This window comes from Dipodomys spectabilis, unplaced genomic scaffold (genome assembly GCF_019054845.1).
Source record: "Dipodomys spectabilis isolate Male_0828 unplaced genomic scaffold, ASM1905484v1 ptg000511l, whole genome shotgun sequence".
Classification (NCBI taxonomy): domain Eukaryota; kingdom Metazoa; phylum Chordata; class Mammalia; order Rodentia; family Heteromyidae; genus Dipodomys; species Dipodomys spectabilis.
In genome coordinates, this window is record NW_024871188.1 from 496,635 (window position 1) to 514,014 (window position 17,380).

The window sequence follows — 17,380 nt, forward strand, 5'->3', positions numbered from 1 at the left end:
CTAAGTTAGTGTACTGTAATACTTTAGGTCATAATATCCAATATACATATATGTATGAGGTACATATTATATATACTGATTATATTGTTAATATGCATATTATGAGTCAGGTGCTGCTGGCTCAGGACTATAATCCTATTCAGCAGGCTGAGATCTGAGAACCATGGTTTGAAGCCAGCCCTGGCAGGAAGGAAAGTCCATGAGACTCTTACCTCCAATGAACCACCAGAAAACTGGAAGTTGTGCTGTGTCTCAAAGTGGTAGAGCGCTAGCCTTGAGCAATAAAAATAAAAGCTCAGGGACAGAGGCCAGGCCTGAGAGACAGCTTACTCTCCTGAGGGACCTCTGAGGACTTTTTTTTTTTTTTTTTTTGTTTTGGGCCCGGTTGTGGAGCTTGAACTCTGGGCCTGGGCACTGTCCCTCAGTTCTTCAGCTTAAAGCTAGCGTTCTACCATTTGACCTACAGCGCCACTTCCGGCTTTTTTCTTTTTTCTTATGTGGTGCTGAGGAATTGAACCCAGGGCCTCATGCATGCAAGGCAAACACTCTACCACTGAGCCACCTTCCCAGCCCATCTCTGAGGACTTTCTAACATGAGAATTGCACCATTAGAAATGGACAATCTGGTCAGGTGCCAGTCGCTCACACTTGTATTCCTAGCTACTCAGGGAGCTAAGATCTGAGAATCATTGTTTGAAGCCAGCCCAAGCAACAAAGTCTGTAAGCCTCATTTCAACCACTAAAATAGCCAGAAGTAGAGTTGTGGCTCAAGTTGTTAAAATGCTAGCTATGAGCACAAAAAGCTAAAGGACAAGGCTAATGCCCTGAATTCAAGCCCCAGGAATGGTACAAAACAAAACAAAGAATTGGACAATATGGCAACAAAAGCATTGGGAAGGTGAGGGAGACAGGAGACAAAATGCAAACTGGATGACTGAGTGGAGAATGGTACTCATGACCTGCAGGCATGAGCATGGAAGTTTAGCTTCTAGTTTGACTTTGCTGAGGCTGGTGTGCAGTTCAGTGGTAGAGCATGGCCTAGCATGCATCAGGCCCTGGGTTCCATCCCAGCACCAGCACCCACAAAAAAGTTAAACACAGGGCTGGGAAAGTGGCTCAGTGGTAGAGTGCTTGCCTTGCATATTGAGGCCTTGGGTTCGATTCCTCATCACCACATAAGCAGAAAAAAAAAAGCCAGGAGTGGCGCTGTGGCTCAAGTGGTAGAGCAATAGCCTTGAGCTGAAGAGCTGAGGGACAGCGCCCAGGCCCAGAGTTCAGGCCCAGGACCAGATTCCCCCCCCCCCAAAAAAAAAAAAAGTTAAACACAGTCTCACCATATAACCCAGAAATTCCATTCTAGGTGCTATGCAATTCTTTATGTCCACCCTTGAAGTCTTACGTTGAACATGTAAGTGAAACCCCACTTAATTGTACTTGGGGATAAGGTTCTTTTTTGTATTTTTTGGTGCCAGCCTAGGGGTTTGAAATCAGGGTGCTGCTAGCTCAAAGCTCTTGAGCTCTGGAGCACTTGAGCCATAGCTCTACTTCCACTTTGTTTCTTGGTGGTTAATTGCAGATAAGAGTCTCATGGACTTTCTTGCTTGGGCTGACTTCAAACCAGATCTCAGCTTCTAGTTAGGATTTATAGGTCCAGCCTTTTGCTTGACTTTTATACTCAAGACTGCCACTTTACTACTTGAGCCAGGCTTTAGCCTAGCTTCTTTCCAGTCAATTAGAGAAATAAAGTCTCTGTGATTTGTCTGTCTGGACTACCTTTGAACTGTGTTCCTTACATCTCAACCAGCTAAGTAGCTAGGATTACAAGCATGAGCAACCAGCACCCAAGCTCCAAAAAGATTTAAGGTCAAATGATGGTGATGGTAATCATGTGGAGAGCAGAACCCCTTGCAATATTTCTCTTAGAAGCAGAGACACCAGAGCATGCTCTGCCATATAAGGACACAGGGAAAAGGTAGCTGTTCCCAAGATGCTAAGATAGCCCTTATAGGTAGGCTAAACCCCATGGTTCATACACGATACCTTAGCTACTCAGATGATTATGAAGAGGATCATAGTTCTGTAAAAAGTGCTTAGAGGTTACTTTTGCTGAGGAGCTCTAACTCCTTGGCTTGGATCCATGAATTAATTAAAAGCTAGAAAAAACTTGGCCTCCCAGGCTCTATTATACTTTTGAATCTTGTGCCCTGAGCCACTGTCTCTGACAGTCCACTTTACAGCTGTCTTGGAAGCTAGGAGGAAGCAAATGGGAGGCCGGATCATTTGCCAGGTGTTAATGACTGAGATGTTGTATTGGTAGACCACCTGTGACTGCTTTTCCCACCTCTGCTTTCAGAACACACCTGTGACCGGAACTATTCATCATTCAAACCTCTTATTCTGTTCTCTGTTCCATCACAAGCCACAGCAAAGTTGTTTTTTTTTGTTTTGTTTTGTTTTGTGGAAGTACTTCTTCTTTGCAGCTGCCTATGAAGTATAAAATTTTTTTTGGGTCTGGTTGTGGGGCCTGAACTCTAGGCCTGGGCGCTGTCCCACAGCTCTTCAGCTCAAGGCTAGTGCTGAGCCAAAGCACCAATTCTGGCTTTTTTCTTTTTGCTTATGTGGTGCTGAGGAATCAAACCCAGGGCCTCATGCATGCAAGGCAAGCGCTCTACCACTGAGCTACATTCCCAGCCCCTAAAATTGTTTTTTCTGCCCTTCATGTTTATTCAATTCATCATCTTTTATTTAATGTGTCAGGGTGAAGGGCTGGACCTTACTATTAAACCCAGAAGTGTAAAATCTCCTGTAACCTATTCAGACCAGCCTGGGGAGAGAAAAAGTTCATGAGATTCTCCCTGCCCCCAGCCCCGATCTCAACCAATAGCTGGGTGTAATCGATTAGGTCTGTCATTACAGCTACAGGAGAGACTGACATCAGGAGGAATGCAGATCCAAGTTAGCCTTGACAAAATATTCAAGAGATCTAAATACAACAGAAAAAGCTAGCTGTGATGTTGTGTACATGCCACCCCAGCCAACTACATAGGTAATATAAATAGGAGGATCAAACTGAGCGCTGGTGGCTCACACCTGTAATCCAAACTATTCAAGAGGCTAAGAGCTGAGGATTATGGTTTGAAGCCAGGCTGAGCGGGAAAATCCATGAGACTCTGATATCCAATTAGCAACTAAAAAGCTAGAACTGGAGCTGTAGTTCAAGTGGTAGAGCACTAGAGTTGAGCTTAAAAAAACAAAAACAAAAACTCAGGGACAGAGCCCAGGCCCCAAGTTCAAGCCCTAGGACGGACGAAAACAAAAAAATAAGCATCATGATCCAGGTTGGTCTTAGAAAAAACAGAAACTCTCTCTCAAAAATAACCAGAGCTAGAGGCTGGGGGTTTAGCTCAGCAGAAGAGAGCCTTCCTGGTGAGTACAAGGCCCTGAGTTTGATCCTCAGCTCTGGGAAAAAAAAAAAAAAGAAAAATAACCAGAGCAGCTGGGCACTGGTGGTCCATATCTGTAGTCCTAGCTACTCAGGAGGCTGAGATCTAAGGATCGCAGTTCAAAGCCAGCCCTGGCAGGAAAGTCTGTGACACTCTACAATTAACCACCAGAAAACTGGAAGTGGCATTGTGGCTCAAGTGGTGGAGTGCTAGCCTTGAGTTGAAGAGCTGAGGGACAGCGCCCAGGCCCAGAGTTCAAGACCCACAACCGAAAAAATAAAAGAAAAATAACCAGAGCAATGCCTAGCATGCATGAAACCCTGGGTTCAATTCTTCAGTACCACATAAACAGAAAAAGCCAGAAGTAGCAGCTGTGGCTCAAGTGGTAGAGTGTTAGCCTTGAGCACAAGAAGCTCAGGGACAGTGCCCAGCCCCTGAGTTCAAGCCCTAGGACTGGCAAAATAAATAAATAACCAGAGCAAGCTGAAAGCTGGTGGCTCTTTATAATCCTACTTAGGAGGATGAAATCTGAAAATCACAGTTGGAAGCCAGCCATGGCAGAAAAGTCCCCAAGAGAGTGAGACTTTTATGTCCAAGGAACCACTAACAATCTGGAAGTGGTCTGTGGCCCAAAGTGGTAGAGGGCTAGCCTTCAGCAAAAGAGCTCAGAGAGTTAGGTGCTGGTGGCTCATGCCTGTAATCCTAGCTACTGAAGAGACTAAGATCTGAGCATCATAGTTCAAAGCCAGCCTGGGCAGGAAAGTTCATGAGACTCTTATCTCAAATTAACCACCAGAAAATCGCAAGTAGTACTGTGGCTCAAGTGGTAGAGTGTTTGCCTTGAGCTAAAGAGTTCAGGGACAGCACTCAGGCCCAGAGTTCAAGCCCCAGAATTAACAAAAACAAAAAAGCAAAAAAGCTCAGAGACAGGGAGCACCCAGACCCTGTTTCAAGCTCCCTGACCAACAAAATCCAGAGCAAAATGGATTTGATCCATGGGTCAGATAGTAGAACGCCGGTTTAGCAAGTTGAAGTCCTGAATTCAAACCCCACTACCAAGCCAGGAACTGGTGTTTCCTAGCTACTCAAGAGGCTGTAATCTGAAGATGGCTGTTCAAATCCAGCTTGGGCAGGAAAGGCTATGAGATTTTTTTTGTTGTTGTTGGTGGTGGTGCTTGAACTCTGGGTCTGGGTGCTGTCCCTCAGCTCTTCAGCTCCAGGCTAGCACTCTACCACTTGAGCCATGGCCCCACTTCCAGCTTTTTCTGTTTATATGGTGCTGAGCAATCAAACTCAGGACCTTATATATGCAAGGCAAGCACTCTACCACTGAGCAACCTTCCCAGCCCTGCCCAAGAGATGTTTTTTTGGCCAGTCCAGGGCCTGGGCATAGTCCCTGAGCTTCTTGTACTCAAGGCTAGCACTCTACCACTTGAGCCACAGTGCTACTTCTGGCCTTTTCTGTTTCTGTGGTAGTAAGGAATCAAACCCAGGGCTTCATTCATACTAGGCAAGCACTCTACCACTGAGCCACCTTCCCAGCCCAATATTTAAATTTTTATTTTGTCAATACTAGGACTTGAACTCAGGGCCTAGTTGCCCTCCCTTAGTTTTTGCACTCAAAGCTATTTGAGTCACACCTTTACTTTTGGTCTTTTCTTTTCTGATTAATTGGAGAGAAGAGTCTCAAGAGACTTTTCTGCCCTGGTTGGCTTCAAACCACAATCCTCAGATCTCAGCCTCCTGAATAGCTAGGATTCCAGGTGTGAGGTCACTGTCGAAGCCTCCTAGGGTCAGATTCCGGCCCCACCCCCTCCCTCCTCCCCCGCATCCTCACTGGTCCTTTGCATTTCCTAGAGAAAGCCCAGGATATTCTTCTCCAGGGTTGGAGCAGGTTGCTGCCGTGGTGTGTGTGTGGAATCTCCTGCTCCCCAGTATCTGCTAGTCTCCCTCCAAATGTCTGTACATCTCAGTACACTTGCCCCTGTGGCCTGCTTTCTCTGCATCTTGACTGTCCAAATGGTCCCCAGCTCCATGCAACACCAGAATGTCTCCCACCTCATGGCCTGGGGGGCTGCGGGGATTTTTTTACATAAGCGTTGGAGAGCCGGGGAAGGCTCTCGAGCAGGGCAAAGGCCAGGCCCAGGGCTTCCTCCATGCGGGTCCTTTAGACCTGTGGCCAACCCTCCCGTCGCCTGTGCTCCTCCAAGAACGCCAGGCCAGGCCTTCAAACTGCAAGCGCCCTTGTCGCCTTGGCAACGGAGTCCGGAAGCACCATCGAGACGCGTCCCCAACGTGCAGAGCGGTCGCTCCTCACCAGCGAGCTGCGGCGTGCTAGAGCGGCGCGTCGGGCCGATTGTCACGTGCCCGGCCGCGCGAAGGCGGGACTTCCGGCGGGGCGCTCTTTTCTCGTCTTTTTTTTCCGGTTGGGGGCCTGGCCGGCTCCTCCCCGGTTGGGCCGCGCGCCCCCCTCCCCCCGCGGGCCCCCCCCTCCGCCCGCGGCCCCCCGACGCCGGGCTGCCGCCACCATGAAGAAGTTCTTCCAGGAGATTAAAGCTGACATCAAGTTCAAGAGCGCAGGGCCCGGTCAGAAACTCACAGACAACGTGGGGTGCGTGAGAGTTCCGCGGCCGCCCGGGGCGGGTCGCACGCGAGAGCGTCGGAGCGCCGGAGCGCCTGGGCGGCGGCCGGGGCGGGGCGGCCTGGGCGGGCGGCGGCGGGACCCCGCCAAGTAGGCCCCGGGGGCGGGAATCGGGGCGGGGCGTGTGGGGGAGCTCGGAGGGGAGCCGGGGGGACGGGGCGGGGACGGACCCGGGGGAGGGTCTGGGGCGGAACTCGGGAGTGTGGAGAGTCCGGGGGCGGGGCGGGGGGTGGAGCCTGGAAGTGGGAATGGGGACGGCTGTGGGGGGCGGGGGGGGGGGGCCAGGCCGGAGGGTTGGACTCCAGTGAGTCCCAGGAGGATGGTGTGGAGCTTGGTGGAGGGTCTTGGGGGCTGGAGTTGCAGGAGGTCAGTGGGATCCCTTAGAAGTGGGTGGTAAGGGAGAGGCCTGGACGATCGTGGGACTTGCGCCCCTATAGCAGCCCACACGGTCTGGGGCTATCTTGGTGACCAGCGATTTGAAGCTGACAAGTCCAAGAGGTCCTGGAGTTTTATGTGAGATTTGGCATCTGTGGAAACACAGATCTGGGCTCTGGTTCTGGAGGGCCGGTTGAGGAGCTAAAGCCTGCTGTATGGAGGGATTGGGGAGGGGGGGCGGGGGAGACACTGTAAGGCCTGAGAAGTCTGGGAGCCTGGGATGGGACACAGGGAGGTCTGGGCATGGAGGGGGGGGGATTGTGGCATCAGGGTTCTGTGACAGCCCTTAGGCTGGTGGATGGATGACAGAACAGAGCTTGGGGAGGCTAGGGTCCTTGTAGAGACAGAAGGATGGTGGGGACCAAGGACAGCCTGTAGCCAAGGACAAGGTTTGCAGGAGTAATGGGAAATTAAGGAGGGAGGCTGGCAGGACTGGGAAGGAGGGACGTTCATCCAGGTCCCTCCCCACTTGAGGGGGTGGCTGGGGAAAGAGGTGGGTCAGCAGGGCTTGTATATGACAGAGGGACATGGGAGCTGATGGTTACCTTGGACCAGGAGCCTAGGAAGGAGAAGGAATTGAGGAATGGTCCAGGAACAAGCCTGCAGCCTTGGAGGGCAGGACAGGTAGGCCTCCTGCCTCAGGTCTCAGCAAGGGCTGCCGGGGGCCCAGTGCATTAGGGTGTGCCCTCCTGAGGGTGCAGATGACTGATCCACCAAGGAGGTGGGTATCATACTGTCTCTGAGGTGATGCTTGAGCTGGCACTGTTGAATCAGCCTCTTCATCTCTCCCTGTAGAACCCTTCCCAGATCCCCTGTCCTCACCCTGTCCCAGACGGAACATTCTGGGGACTTCTCTGGGGACCCACTTGCTTGGCATGTAGAAACCTGTGGGAGCCCAGTGCAGACAGTGAAGTGACTTTGGGTTTTTGCTTTGTCCCACTAGAAACATACTGGGTGGGGCAGAGGTGGAGAAGGTAGGGATGCAGGGGAGGGAGGGGGAGATGAATCATGAGGGGGTGATGCATGCATCATCTGTTCTACCCAGAGAGAAGGGGTGAGGAAGGGGAATGAGGGTTCTTAATGAGAACCTAGCTACCATCTTGTGGAGGGTCTGTGGACCTAGAGTGTGTGTGGCTTGAACAGTTGGACTTGGGGGTGGGAGTGGGGGTCATTGAGGGCAAAAGAAGGCCTTGTGTATTGGTGTATTGGTGGATACCTCACCGCCAGCTCCCTCCATACTGTGGGAGTGATCTTAGTGGGCTGAGAGATGCCTAGCGAGGACCAAAGCAGCCAGGGTAAGGTAGGTAAGGTTGCGAGCCAGGTGCCACGGAGGGAAACGTTGTTGGGAGCCCCCTGGGCTCAGCTGCAGTGGACCCCCCTCCCCACAGCGTGGCCAGGCACTGGAAGAAGGGTAGGAGGCAGGGTCATGTCACCATAGCAAGTCTTCTGCATTCCTGGGACATCAGGAAACCTTGGTGCAGGAATGTGCTGGTCTTGTTGGCACTTGGAGATGCCAGGACCTGGCCAAGGCCCCCAAAGGGGCAGAGTTGAAGCAGCTTCCCCTGTTACCCCACGTGGGGGCCCTGGGAAGCCCCGAACCCTATGCAGGCCAGGACAGGGTTGTCTGATGGGACCAGTAGCCGATGTTCTTCCATTGGACCCTGTGTCAGCCTCAAACCCCGCCCCCCATCTCTGCCCAGAGAGAAGGCCCCCAAAGAAAAGTCCCAGCAGTCAGCCCTCCGGCAGCCCCGCCAGGGACCCACAGATGAGGCACAGATGGCGGCTGCAGCAGCCCTGGCGCGGCTGGAGCAGAAGCAGCCCAGGTCCCGGGGTCCTACGTCACAGGACTCCATCAGGAATCAGGGTAAGCAGGGACATGATTATGTAACTCTTGGGAAGCACCCACGGGACACTTGGGCCCTAGGGGCAGGGTAGTGGGACACTCCCTTGTGGAAAGGATGAGGCATTTGGTGGAGTCCAGGACTGGACTTGCTGGGGAAGTGTGGGAGGGGAGGGTCTTGGGGCCCTGGGCAGGGGTCTTGGCTCTTCCCCCCCGCCTTTCCCTCTGCCCTCCCAGTGAGAAAGGAGCTGCAAGCCGAGGCAACCAGCAGCAGCAGCCCGGATGCTCCTGGGACCAAGTCGGTAACTAACAGTGTTAGAAGCAGCCTCCCCTGCACCCCCCTGCACCCCCCATGGAGAAGGTACAGCTGCGGGGGGGGGGGGGGGGGGGGGGGAAGGGGTCAGGCTCAGCCCTCAGGAGAACTTGGCCCAAAGGTGTCCCAGGCAGCAGAGCCCCAGGTCTCAATGATTCCTAGAAGGCAAGATCCCTAGCCATGTCCAGGGCTTAAAGTGCAGAGAGCTAGGGATTCTGCAGCCCGTGGGTGGGTGCCGGACCCCAACTCAAACTCCTCTTTAGGGGGGCGGTACCCCAAGCTCTGTCCAGACATAGGAACACCCCAAGCTCTCCCCCCAGGAGTCTGCTCTGGCTTCTGCCCTCTCTCATCCTTGAGCAGGGATGTTTCCCACACCAGGAACCCCGAGAGGTTTAGTCATCGCTAGGTGGCCCAGTAAAGAGAGCATTTTTGGGGTGTGGGTATCTGGCCCTAGGAGCAACCTCTCTGTTCTGTGGCTCAGGGTGACCTCTGGCCATAGTCGGATCCAGACACTTTTGCCCCCAGATGCCTGAGACCAAAGAGGAAGGCTCAGGCCACCTGGCTGTGAACGGCGTGTACTTCACCTGTCCGCTCACGGGGGCCACCCTGCGGAGGGACCAGCGGGACGCCCGCATCAGAGAGGCCATTATGTCGGTGAGTGGCCCTGGGGTTCCTGGGCGTAGAGCCGCTCACAGCCTGGCTGGGGTTTTACCTGCTGTGCTGTGTCCCACCTCTGTAAGGAGGTCACCTCGTACCTGAGTCCAAGCGCCTGCCTCCACTTCTCCTGCCACCCGCATCCGCAAGATGCTGGGAGCTCTGGGTCCTTCTCAGACACACTGTGTGTGGCCTCACTGTGTGTCCCGTGTCTGTCCCCTTGCCATTCTCTGTCCTCTAGAAAGTCGCCTGCCGCTCATGTTCAGCAGGGTTAACTTCAGGGAATGGAAAGAGTTCCCTCAGTACTTTTGGTCCTTGTCAGTATTGGGGCTGGAATTTGCTCATCTGGCATTCTACCACTTGAGCCATATCTCCACTTGAAAAGACCTGCAGCCCTGTCTCTCCAGTTTTTTGAGATAGGGTCTTAAGAACTTTTCAGCCCAAGCTGGCATTGACCCTCCTGGCATTGATCTCTCCCTTCTCAGCTTCCCAGGTGCCAGGACTACAGACATGAGCCACTGGTGCAGCTTCTTTTCTGTTGTTGTTGTTGTTGGTTGTGGGTTTTGAACTCTGGGCCTGGGGCTGAAGAGCCGTCCCTGAGCTCTTCAGCTCAAGGTGAGCGCTCTACCACTTGAGCCACAGTGCCACTTGTGGTTTTCTGGTGGTTTAGTGGTGATGAGTTTCACGGACATTCCTTCCCAGGCTGGCTTGGAACCATGATCCTCAGATCTCAGCCTCCTAAGTAGTTAGGTTTATAGGTGTGAGCTCCTGGCACCTGGCCGGAGCAGCTTCTTGTGGCTCCTGTATTTGCAGGTAGCCTCATACTTAAAGACATGATATGAATTTGTGCTGGCTGTTATAACAAATGATTATAAGCTGCAGACCTAAACACGCCTACACTCCCACAGTCCCAGGGGCAGGAGTCTGGGCTTTCCAGGGCCAATCCAGGGGGCTGGAGGGCGTTTTGTGTCTTTGAGCCATTGTCCTGCTCTGTGTCTCCACTGTAAGTTATTCTGGAACTCATTAACCCACCTGCTGCTGATGAACTTAGTGGACATTTAAATTTTTTTTTTTTTGGAAGTGCTGGGACTTGAACTCAGGGCCTCCCATTCACTTGGCTTTCTTGTTCATGGCTGGTATTCTACCACTGAGCCAAGTTTCCCTCCCCTCAGGAGAAGGACATTCTCCCGAGTGCTGGTGTCCTAGGCGTGACGGCAGTGCCTGGCTTCTTCTTTTTACTGGTTCTGTGTTAATGCAGTTTGGCAGCCTGTGGTGCGGCTGCAGCTGTCTCCCCCCAGTTTACATGTTGGCTCTGTTGCTTTGCCCATAGGCGCTTACATGTGCTTCTGGGATTGATAGACTGGAGGCCTTTATGGGCTCCATGCTGCATACACCCGGTGTGGTGGTACCAGTGCGTTCTTATATCCTCCTTCGTGGTCTTATCTGAATGGGTGGAGCTTAGAGTTGATTTATTTCCTCCCAGAGCACATGCAGCTCCAATGAAGGAAAACCACCATGGCTCCCGCTTGTGCTGTCCAGCCTTCTTCCCCTGTGGATATGGCTTCCTGCGGCATGTGCCCTTCCTTCGTCCCTTGTCCCTTAGCTGAGGCAGTGCCAGTGTCCCTCTTTGGCATTGTGGCTCCTCCCTAGATGTGTGTGGGGGGGTGCCTGTCCCCTGCCTATTGGTCCCAGTAACGCCACAGTCCTGTGCACAGTTTGCTCACCTCCCGGTCCCAACACTTTCCCTGGCAGCCCTGCTGCCTGCTTTGAAGGAGGCAAGAGAGCTAGCTGTTGGGAGCTTTGGAGATGTCTGCCATCTGTGTGACCCCAGCAGCTGCCCGGGATTCCCTGTGTCCTTGAGGAGAAATGTGAGGATGTCAGTCATTGAGGCCTGTACCTGCCTTCCAGGAGCTCTGGGAGAGCTGGGCAGGCCCTGGTGGGGCTACTGCCCCCTCTAGTCTCCTGAGCACCTCCAGTTCTCTAGGCCACGGCTGGTGGCTTGGGGCTACAGAGGATCATGGGAGTGGGCAGCATTGTGCATTGTGCACCACGCCCTCCTCTCCCCCAGCACTTCACCACAGACCCCGTGGCCGCCTCCATCATGAAGATCCACACATTCAACAGAGACCGTGACCGGGTGAAGCTGGGAGTAGACACCATTGCCAAGTGAGTGAACCACGCAGGCCTTGGAAGGGCTGGGCCACCCTCACTTATGTGGAAAACACGGGGGGCTTGGGCCGGAGTCCACATTGCTGCTTCCTTTGGGGGATGGAGACAGAGCCGGAGCTCTGGGGAGGGCTTGAGTTTGTCCATTGGTCACCACCCCAGGTGATGGACCCCCTGGGACCTGCAGCAGTGCTGTGGTCCCCTGGCTTGGTGGTCCCTCATTCTAGCTGTCAACTCTGCCACTGCTGTGGCTCGCGGGTATCCCAGAGCAAGGCCCCCCCAGTGGCCTCAGGCTCCTGCCCAGTAGGCATGGGCTCTGCCATGTCTGTGGGGTGACTGTGACCACAAACTCCACCCTGATCGCGGGTGCTCCTCCTTGCTGCTGGCCACCCTCCCCTCAGGTACCTAGACAACATCCACCTGCACCCTGAGGAGGAGAAGTACCGGAAGATCAAGCTGCAGAACAAGGTGTTCCAGGTGGGCCCTACCCTGACCCTTGGCCCTGACCTGGTCTCCCGCAACAGCACGCAGTGGGGGCTTGGCCAGAGGCAGGGCAGGGCCCTGCGGGATTGGGACCCTGAAGATCCAGTTCTTTGGGGCACACTGTGCTAGGCACTTTTCAAACTAGCAGACTCGAGGCTCCTCTGGAAAGCTAGGGTTTGGGTCCTCCCGGTCACAGATGCCACCCCCTGGGCCCACTCACCCTACTCCCCACCTTGGGCGCCCTCCGCCGGCAGTCGTTTGGGGCTTTAGACCCCTCCTCCACCCGCGGCGCTGGGTGGTCGCGGCCGGCAGGCTGTAAAGGTGCTGGTGGGAACTGCAAGTGGGCTCTGTATACAGTGCTCCCACTTCAGCACAGGTCTGCCGGGGTGGGGCTTTGTGTGACCCTTGCCCCCCTCCCCAGGAGCGCATCAACTGTCTGGAGGGGACGCACGAGTTCCTGGAGGCCATCGGGTTCCAGCGGGTGCTGCTGCCCGTCGCGGACCAGGGTGAGGGGGCCTGGCGGGGCCGGCGCGGGCGGGCGGGCGGGCGGGCGGCGGGGCTGACCCCGGCCCCGGCCCCGGCCCCGGCCCCGGCCCCGGCCCCGGCCCCGGCCCCGGCCCGGCCGCGCAGCCGCTGACACCGCGTGGCCTTGGCACAGAGGCCGCCGAGGAGTTCTACGTGCTGAGCGAGGCGGCGCTGGCGCAGCCCGAGAGCCTGGAGCGCCACAAGGAGCGGCTGGTGGGCGCCGAGCCGGTGCGGGCGCAGCTGGACCGCCAGCGCCGCGTCTTCCGGCCCTCGGCCCGGGCCGCGCAGTTCGACCTCCCCGCCGACTTCTTCAACCTCTCGGCCGAGGAGCTCAAGCGTGAGCAGAGGCTCAGGTGGGGGCGCCGCGGCCGCCTCGGTCGGGGGGGCCGCCTCGGGGAGGAGGGCGAGGCCTGAGCCGCTGCGCCCGCAGGTCCGAGGCGGTGGAGCGGCTGAGCACGCTGCGCACCAAGGCCATGCGGGAGAAGGAGGAGCAGCGGGAGCTGCGCAAGTACACCTACACGCTGCTGCGCGTGCGCCTGCCCGACGGCTGCCTCTTGCAGGGTGAGGGGGGGCGGGGGACGGGAGGGGGCCCTGCCCAACGGCTGCCTCCTGCAGGGTGAGGGGGGGCGGGGGGCCCTGCCCGACGGCGGCGGGGGACGGGAGGGGGCCCTGCCCGACGGCTGCCTCCTGCAGGGTGAGGGGGGGTGGGGGACGGGAGGGGGCCCTGCCCGACGGCTGCCTCCTGCAGGGTGAGGGGGGGTGGGGGACGGGAGGGGGCCCTGCCCGACGGCTGCCTCCTGCAGGGTGAGGGGGGGCGGGGGGCCCTGCCCGACGGCGGCGGGGGACGGGAGGGGGCCCTGCCCGACGGCTGCCTCCTGCAGGGTGAGGGGGGGTGGGGGACGGGAGGGGGCCCTGCCCGACGGCTGCCTCCTGCAGGGTGAGGGGGGGTGGGGGACGGGAGGGGGCCCTGCCCGACGGCTGCCTCCTGCAGGGTGACGGGGGGTGGGGGGCCCTGCCCGACGGCTGCCTCCTGCAGGGTGACGGGGGGTGGGGGGCCCTGCCCGACGGCTGCCTCCTGCAGGGTGAGGGGGTCGGGGGCCCTGCCCGACGGCGGGGGACAGGAGGGGGCCCTGCCCGACGGCGGGGGACGGGAGGGGCGGCTGCCTCCCGCAGGGTGAGGGGGCGTGGGGGGCCCTGCCCCTGCCCCACTGACTCCTGCAGGGTGAGGGTGGGGGGGCGGGCGGGGGGGGGGGGGGTCTGACCGCCGCTCTTCCGGCCCCGCCCCCTCGCCCGTCTCCAGGCACCTTCTACGCCCGGGAGCGGCTGTCGGCGCTGTACCAGTTCGTGCGCGAGTCCCTGCAGAGCGACTGGCTGCCTTTTGAGCTGCTGGCATCCGGAGGGCACAAGTTGGTGGAGGAAGAGAACCAGGCCTTCAACGAGTGCGGGCTGGTGAGTGAGGTCGCCGCGCTGGGTGCCGCCCCTGGGCGTGGCCTGAAGCTGCGAGGGGCGTGGCCTGAAGCCTCTGGGGGGGAGGAAGGCGGGGCCAGGGCTCCCTGTGGGTCCCTGCTGCCAGGATCTGTCTTGATGTGGGACAGGACCTGGGAGTAGGGTCTACCTTATGACTAGCATGACCTTGAATGACTGTAAATTCCTGGTGGGTCAGATGCCCTCCTTTCTTAAATAGGGGGGGAAAGGAGGGAGGTCTTTTTATGGTTGTTCCTTATAGGGCTTGAACTCTGGGCCTGGGCGCTGTCCCTCAGCCCTTCAGCTCAAGGCTACCGCTCTACCACTTGAGCCACGGCATGAGTCTCACAGACTCCCCCCCCCACCCCCAAGCTGGCTTTGAACCATGATCCTCAGATCTCAGCCACCTGAATAGCTAGGATTGCAGGTGTGAGCCACAGGCGCTGGGCAGGGTGGAGGTCTTCTGAGTCTTGGAATGAGATTGAGTTAAGACACAGGGACCTGGTGGGAGGGAGGCCACAGGCCGGACAGTGTGGGCAGACATGTGGGAACCTCAGACTTCGTATCCAGTGGCTTTGGTGGGTTCAAGTCTCTGAGCCCAGGTCCCCCTTCAGAGGAGTCTGCTGTAGGAGGGCCAGCGCCACTTGACTGTCCTGTTGTGAGGTCACACGGAGACAAGGTGACCTTTGATGTCCCACTGTAGGTGCCCTCTGCTCTCCTGACTTTCGCGTGGGATGCTGCTGTGCTGGAGGACATCAGGGCTGCAGGGACAGAGCTGGACTCCTCGGTGCTGAAACCGGAGCTCCTGGAGGCCATGGAGAAGCTCTCCTGAAATAAAAGCAGGGTTGGCTCGGCCTGCGGCTCTGTTTCATGCTCTCCCCATCCGTCCCTCCCTGGAGCTGCCCTGCCGCCTTGCCCCAGAGCCCCTGGCCATACAAGGGTGCTGGCTGGCTGTGTTGCTGTGTAAGGGGCCCATTCCAGAGGCTTCGTCCCAGGCAGGGGTGCTAGAGACATGCACTGGAGCCCACTAGGGACAGCACTGCATCTAAGCCTCCCCAGCCACTGTCCTGGGGAGCCTAGGGTACTCCCAGGTGGGCCTCTCCCTGGGTCTAGCAGATCTGAGGCTTGAGGACAGGACCACAAGCTGTGGACAGAGGCAGCACATAGATGTGTAATTTCTAAATTATGAACCTAAATAAAATAGGATATTTAACTATAGCTTCCTGGTGTTTTGTTGGGGCCCTAGACATGGCTCCCTGCTCTCAGGGGCTTGTGTCTGGCCAGGCCATAGCCCCAGAAACGGAGAAGATACCTGTACCCACAATGCCCAGCCCTGAGTGAGTGCTGTTTTATGTTGCTGTGACAAGATGGCCAAGGCTGGCTGAAGTATGATTGTGTAGCTGCTTTGATGGTAGATGGCATGGGGGGGCCTGGGAGAGGCCAGGGTCACGAGGTGAGAGGGAGCCAGTGGAGGGGCAGTTCGTTCGCAACAGCGTGTTCTTCACAACTATGGGGCACATGCACGTGTAAGCACCAGGGCCCACTCCCTCTCCGCATGCTTGCTCATGCTGGTGCTCTACCACTTGAGCCACAGCTCCTGTCTGGCATTTTGCTGGTTAGTTGGTGATGGCTTCCTATGGACAGGCTGGCTACCTCCGCCTGCTGAGCAGCTCGGATAACAGCTTGAGCCACCAACTCCTGAATCTCTTTTGAGGGGGCTAATGACCTAGTTATCTCCCTAGGGCTGTGCCTTAGAGGTTCTACCTCTTGAACTGTGGGCAACACCCACCCAGGCCACACCTGTGGCCTGAGGTTCCCATTTGTTCACACATGGCCAAAATTCTCAGGACCTGACTGTCCCTCCTGTGTCAGAAGGGTCTTTAGAGCACATGGGATCAAGTGACAGGCCCAGAGCTGGGATCATCCTGAACTATTCAAGACCCATCCTTTTCACAGGATCCTCCGGGGAGGCTGAAACAGACTGGGAGAAAGTGCACTGGGATAGAGGATAGGCCCAGGAGTCAAGGGATGGGACTGGCCAGCATGGAATCTCCCTGGAACCCCCACCCCTGCAGCAGGGAGGCTGGCATTGGGCCTCTAAATGTGAGATAAATCTGCACCATTTCTGGCCTGTTCTAGTGGACACGGGAGGCTAGAGATAGACGCCTAGCGCTGAGAGTGTGTGTCGGGAGGCCACACTCCAGGCTGACTCAAGGTGGTATCTGAGCCACCTGGCTCAAACCCTTCATGCCAGCCCGTGAGGGGGCTGTGGTTGCTGGTCCTCTGACCACTGCCACCTCTGACAAAGTTTTGTTATTTTTTTGGTTGGTTGTGGGGCCTGAATTTGGCCTGGGAGCTGTCCCTCAGCTCAAGGTGAGCGCTCTACGACTTCAGCCACAGCACTTGTGGCCTTTTCTGCTTACGTGGTGCTGAGGAATCAAACCCAGGGTCTCATGCATGCAAAGCAAGCGTTCTACCACCGAGCCACCTTCCCAGCCCCCAAGACTTCAAGTTTTAAGGTCCTTCATTTCTTAGTGAGAAATAAGCCAAAATGTGTCACAATTAGTTCCCTGTGGCCACTAGCAGCTTTGTCTGCACTGCGCTGAACTGCACAAGCGTACCTGGGTATCTTCACCCTGGCTGGCTGTGGGTGGCCTGTCTTCCACCTGCCTACCTGTTCCTAGGATTCCAAGTTGCCAGGTGCCCTAGTAATATGGTCTAAGGACTGCATTGTGTCCCTATTCCCCAGTAGAAGGGCCTGGCTGGACCCCATGATGTGTTTTTTGTTTTTTTGGCCGTGGGGCTTGAACTGGACCCCATCTGGAACTAGGGTGGTAGGCTGTAGGAAAAGAGATGGGGGCCAGGTACTGGTGGGGCACAGCTAGAACCCTAGCTACTCAAGAGGCTGAGATCTGAGGATCATGAGCAACATGGTTCAAAGCCAACCCAAGCAGTTAAGTCCATAGGCTTAAAAAAAAAAAAGGGTGGGCTGGGAAGGTGGCTCAGCGGTAGAGCACTTGCCTTGCATGCATGAGGCCCTGGGTTCGATTCCTCAGCACCACATAAGCAAAAAGAAAAAAGCCGGAAGTGGTGCTGTGGCTCAAATGGTAGAGCGCTAGCCTTGAGCTAAGAGCTGAGGGACAGCGCCCAGGCCCAGAGTTCAGGCCCCACAACCGGACCCTCCTCCCCCAAAAAAGAAAAAAAAATTGGTTGTGGGGCTTGGAACTCTGGGCCTGGGCGCTGTCCTTTAGCTCAAGGCTAGCACTGTCAGCTTAAGGCTAATGCTCTAACATTTGAGCCACAGTGTCACTTCCGGTTTTCTGGAGATAAGAGTCTCATGGACTTTCCTGCCCTGGCTGGCTTTGAACCATGATCCTCAGATCTCAGCCTCCTGAATAGCTAGGGTTACAGGTGTG

General features: G+C 56.2%; 1 protein-coding gene across 1 annotated transcript; it reads left to right on the forward strand.

The window, feature by feature from the left end:
• Positions 1–5,861: 5,861 nt before the first annotated feature.
• Ubxn6 (UBX domain protein 6) lies at positions 5,862–15,182 on the forward strand. The gene is made up of 11 exons (XM_042669923.1): positions 5,862–6,054; positions 8,220–8,383; positions 8,597–8,661; positions 9,198–9,326; positions 11,395–11,492; positions 11,894–11,969; positions 12,397–12,481; positions 12,634–12,853; positions 12,931–13,061; positions 13,801–13,949; positions 14,668–15,182. Exons 1-11 carry the CDS (start codon positions 5,972–5,974, stop codon positions 14,794–14,796), a joined length of 1,329 nt encoding a protein of 442 aa, XP_042525857.1. The 5' UTR covers positions 5,862–5,971; the 3' UTR covers positions 14,797–15,182.
• The last annotated feature ends 2,198 nt before the right edge of the window (positions 15,183–17,380 follow it).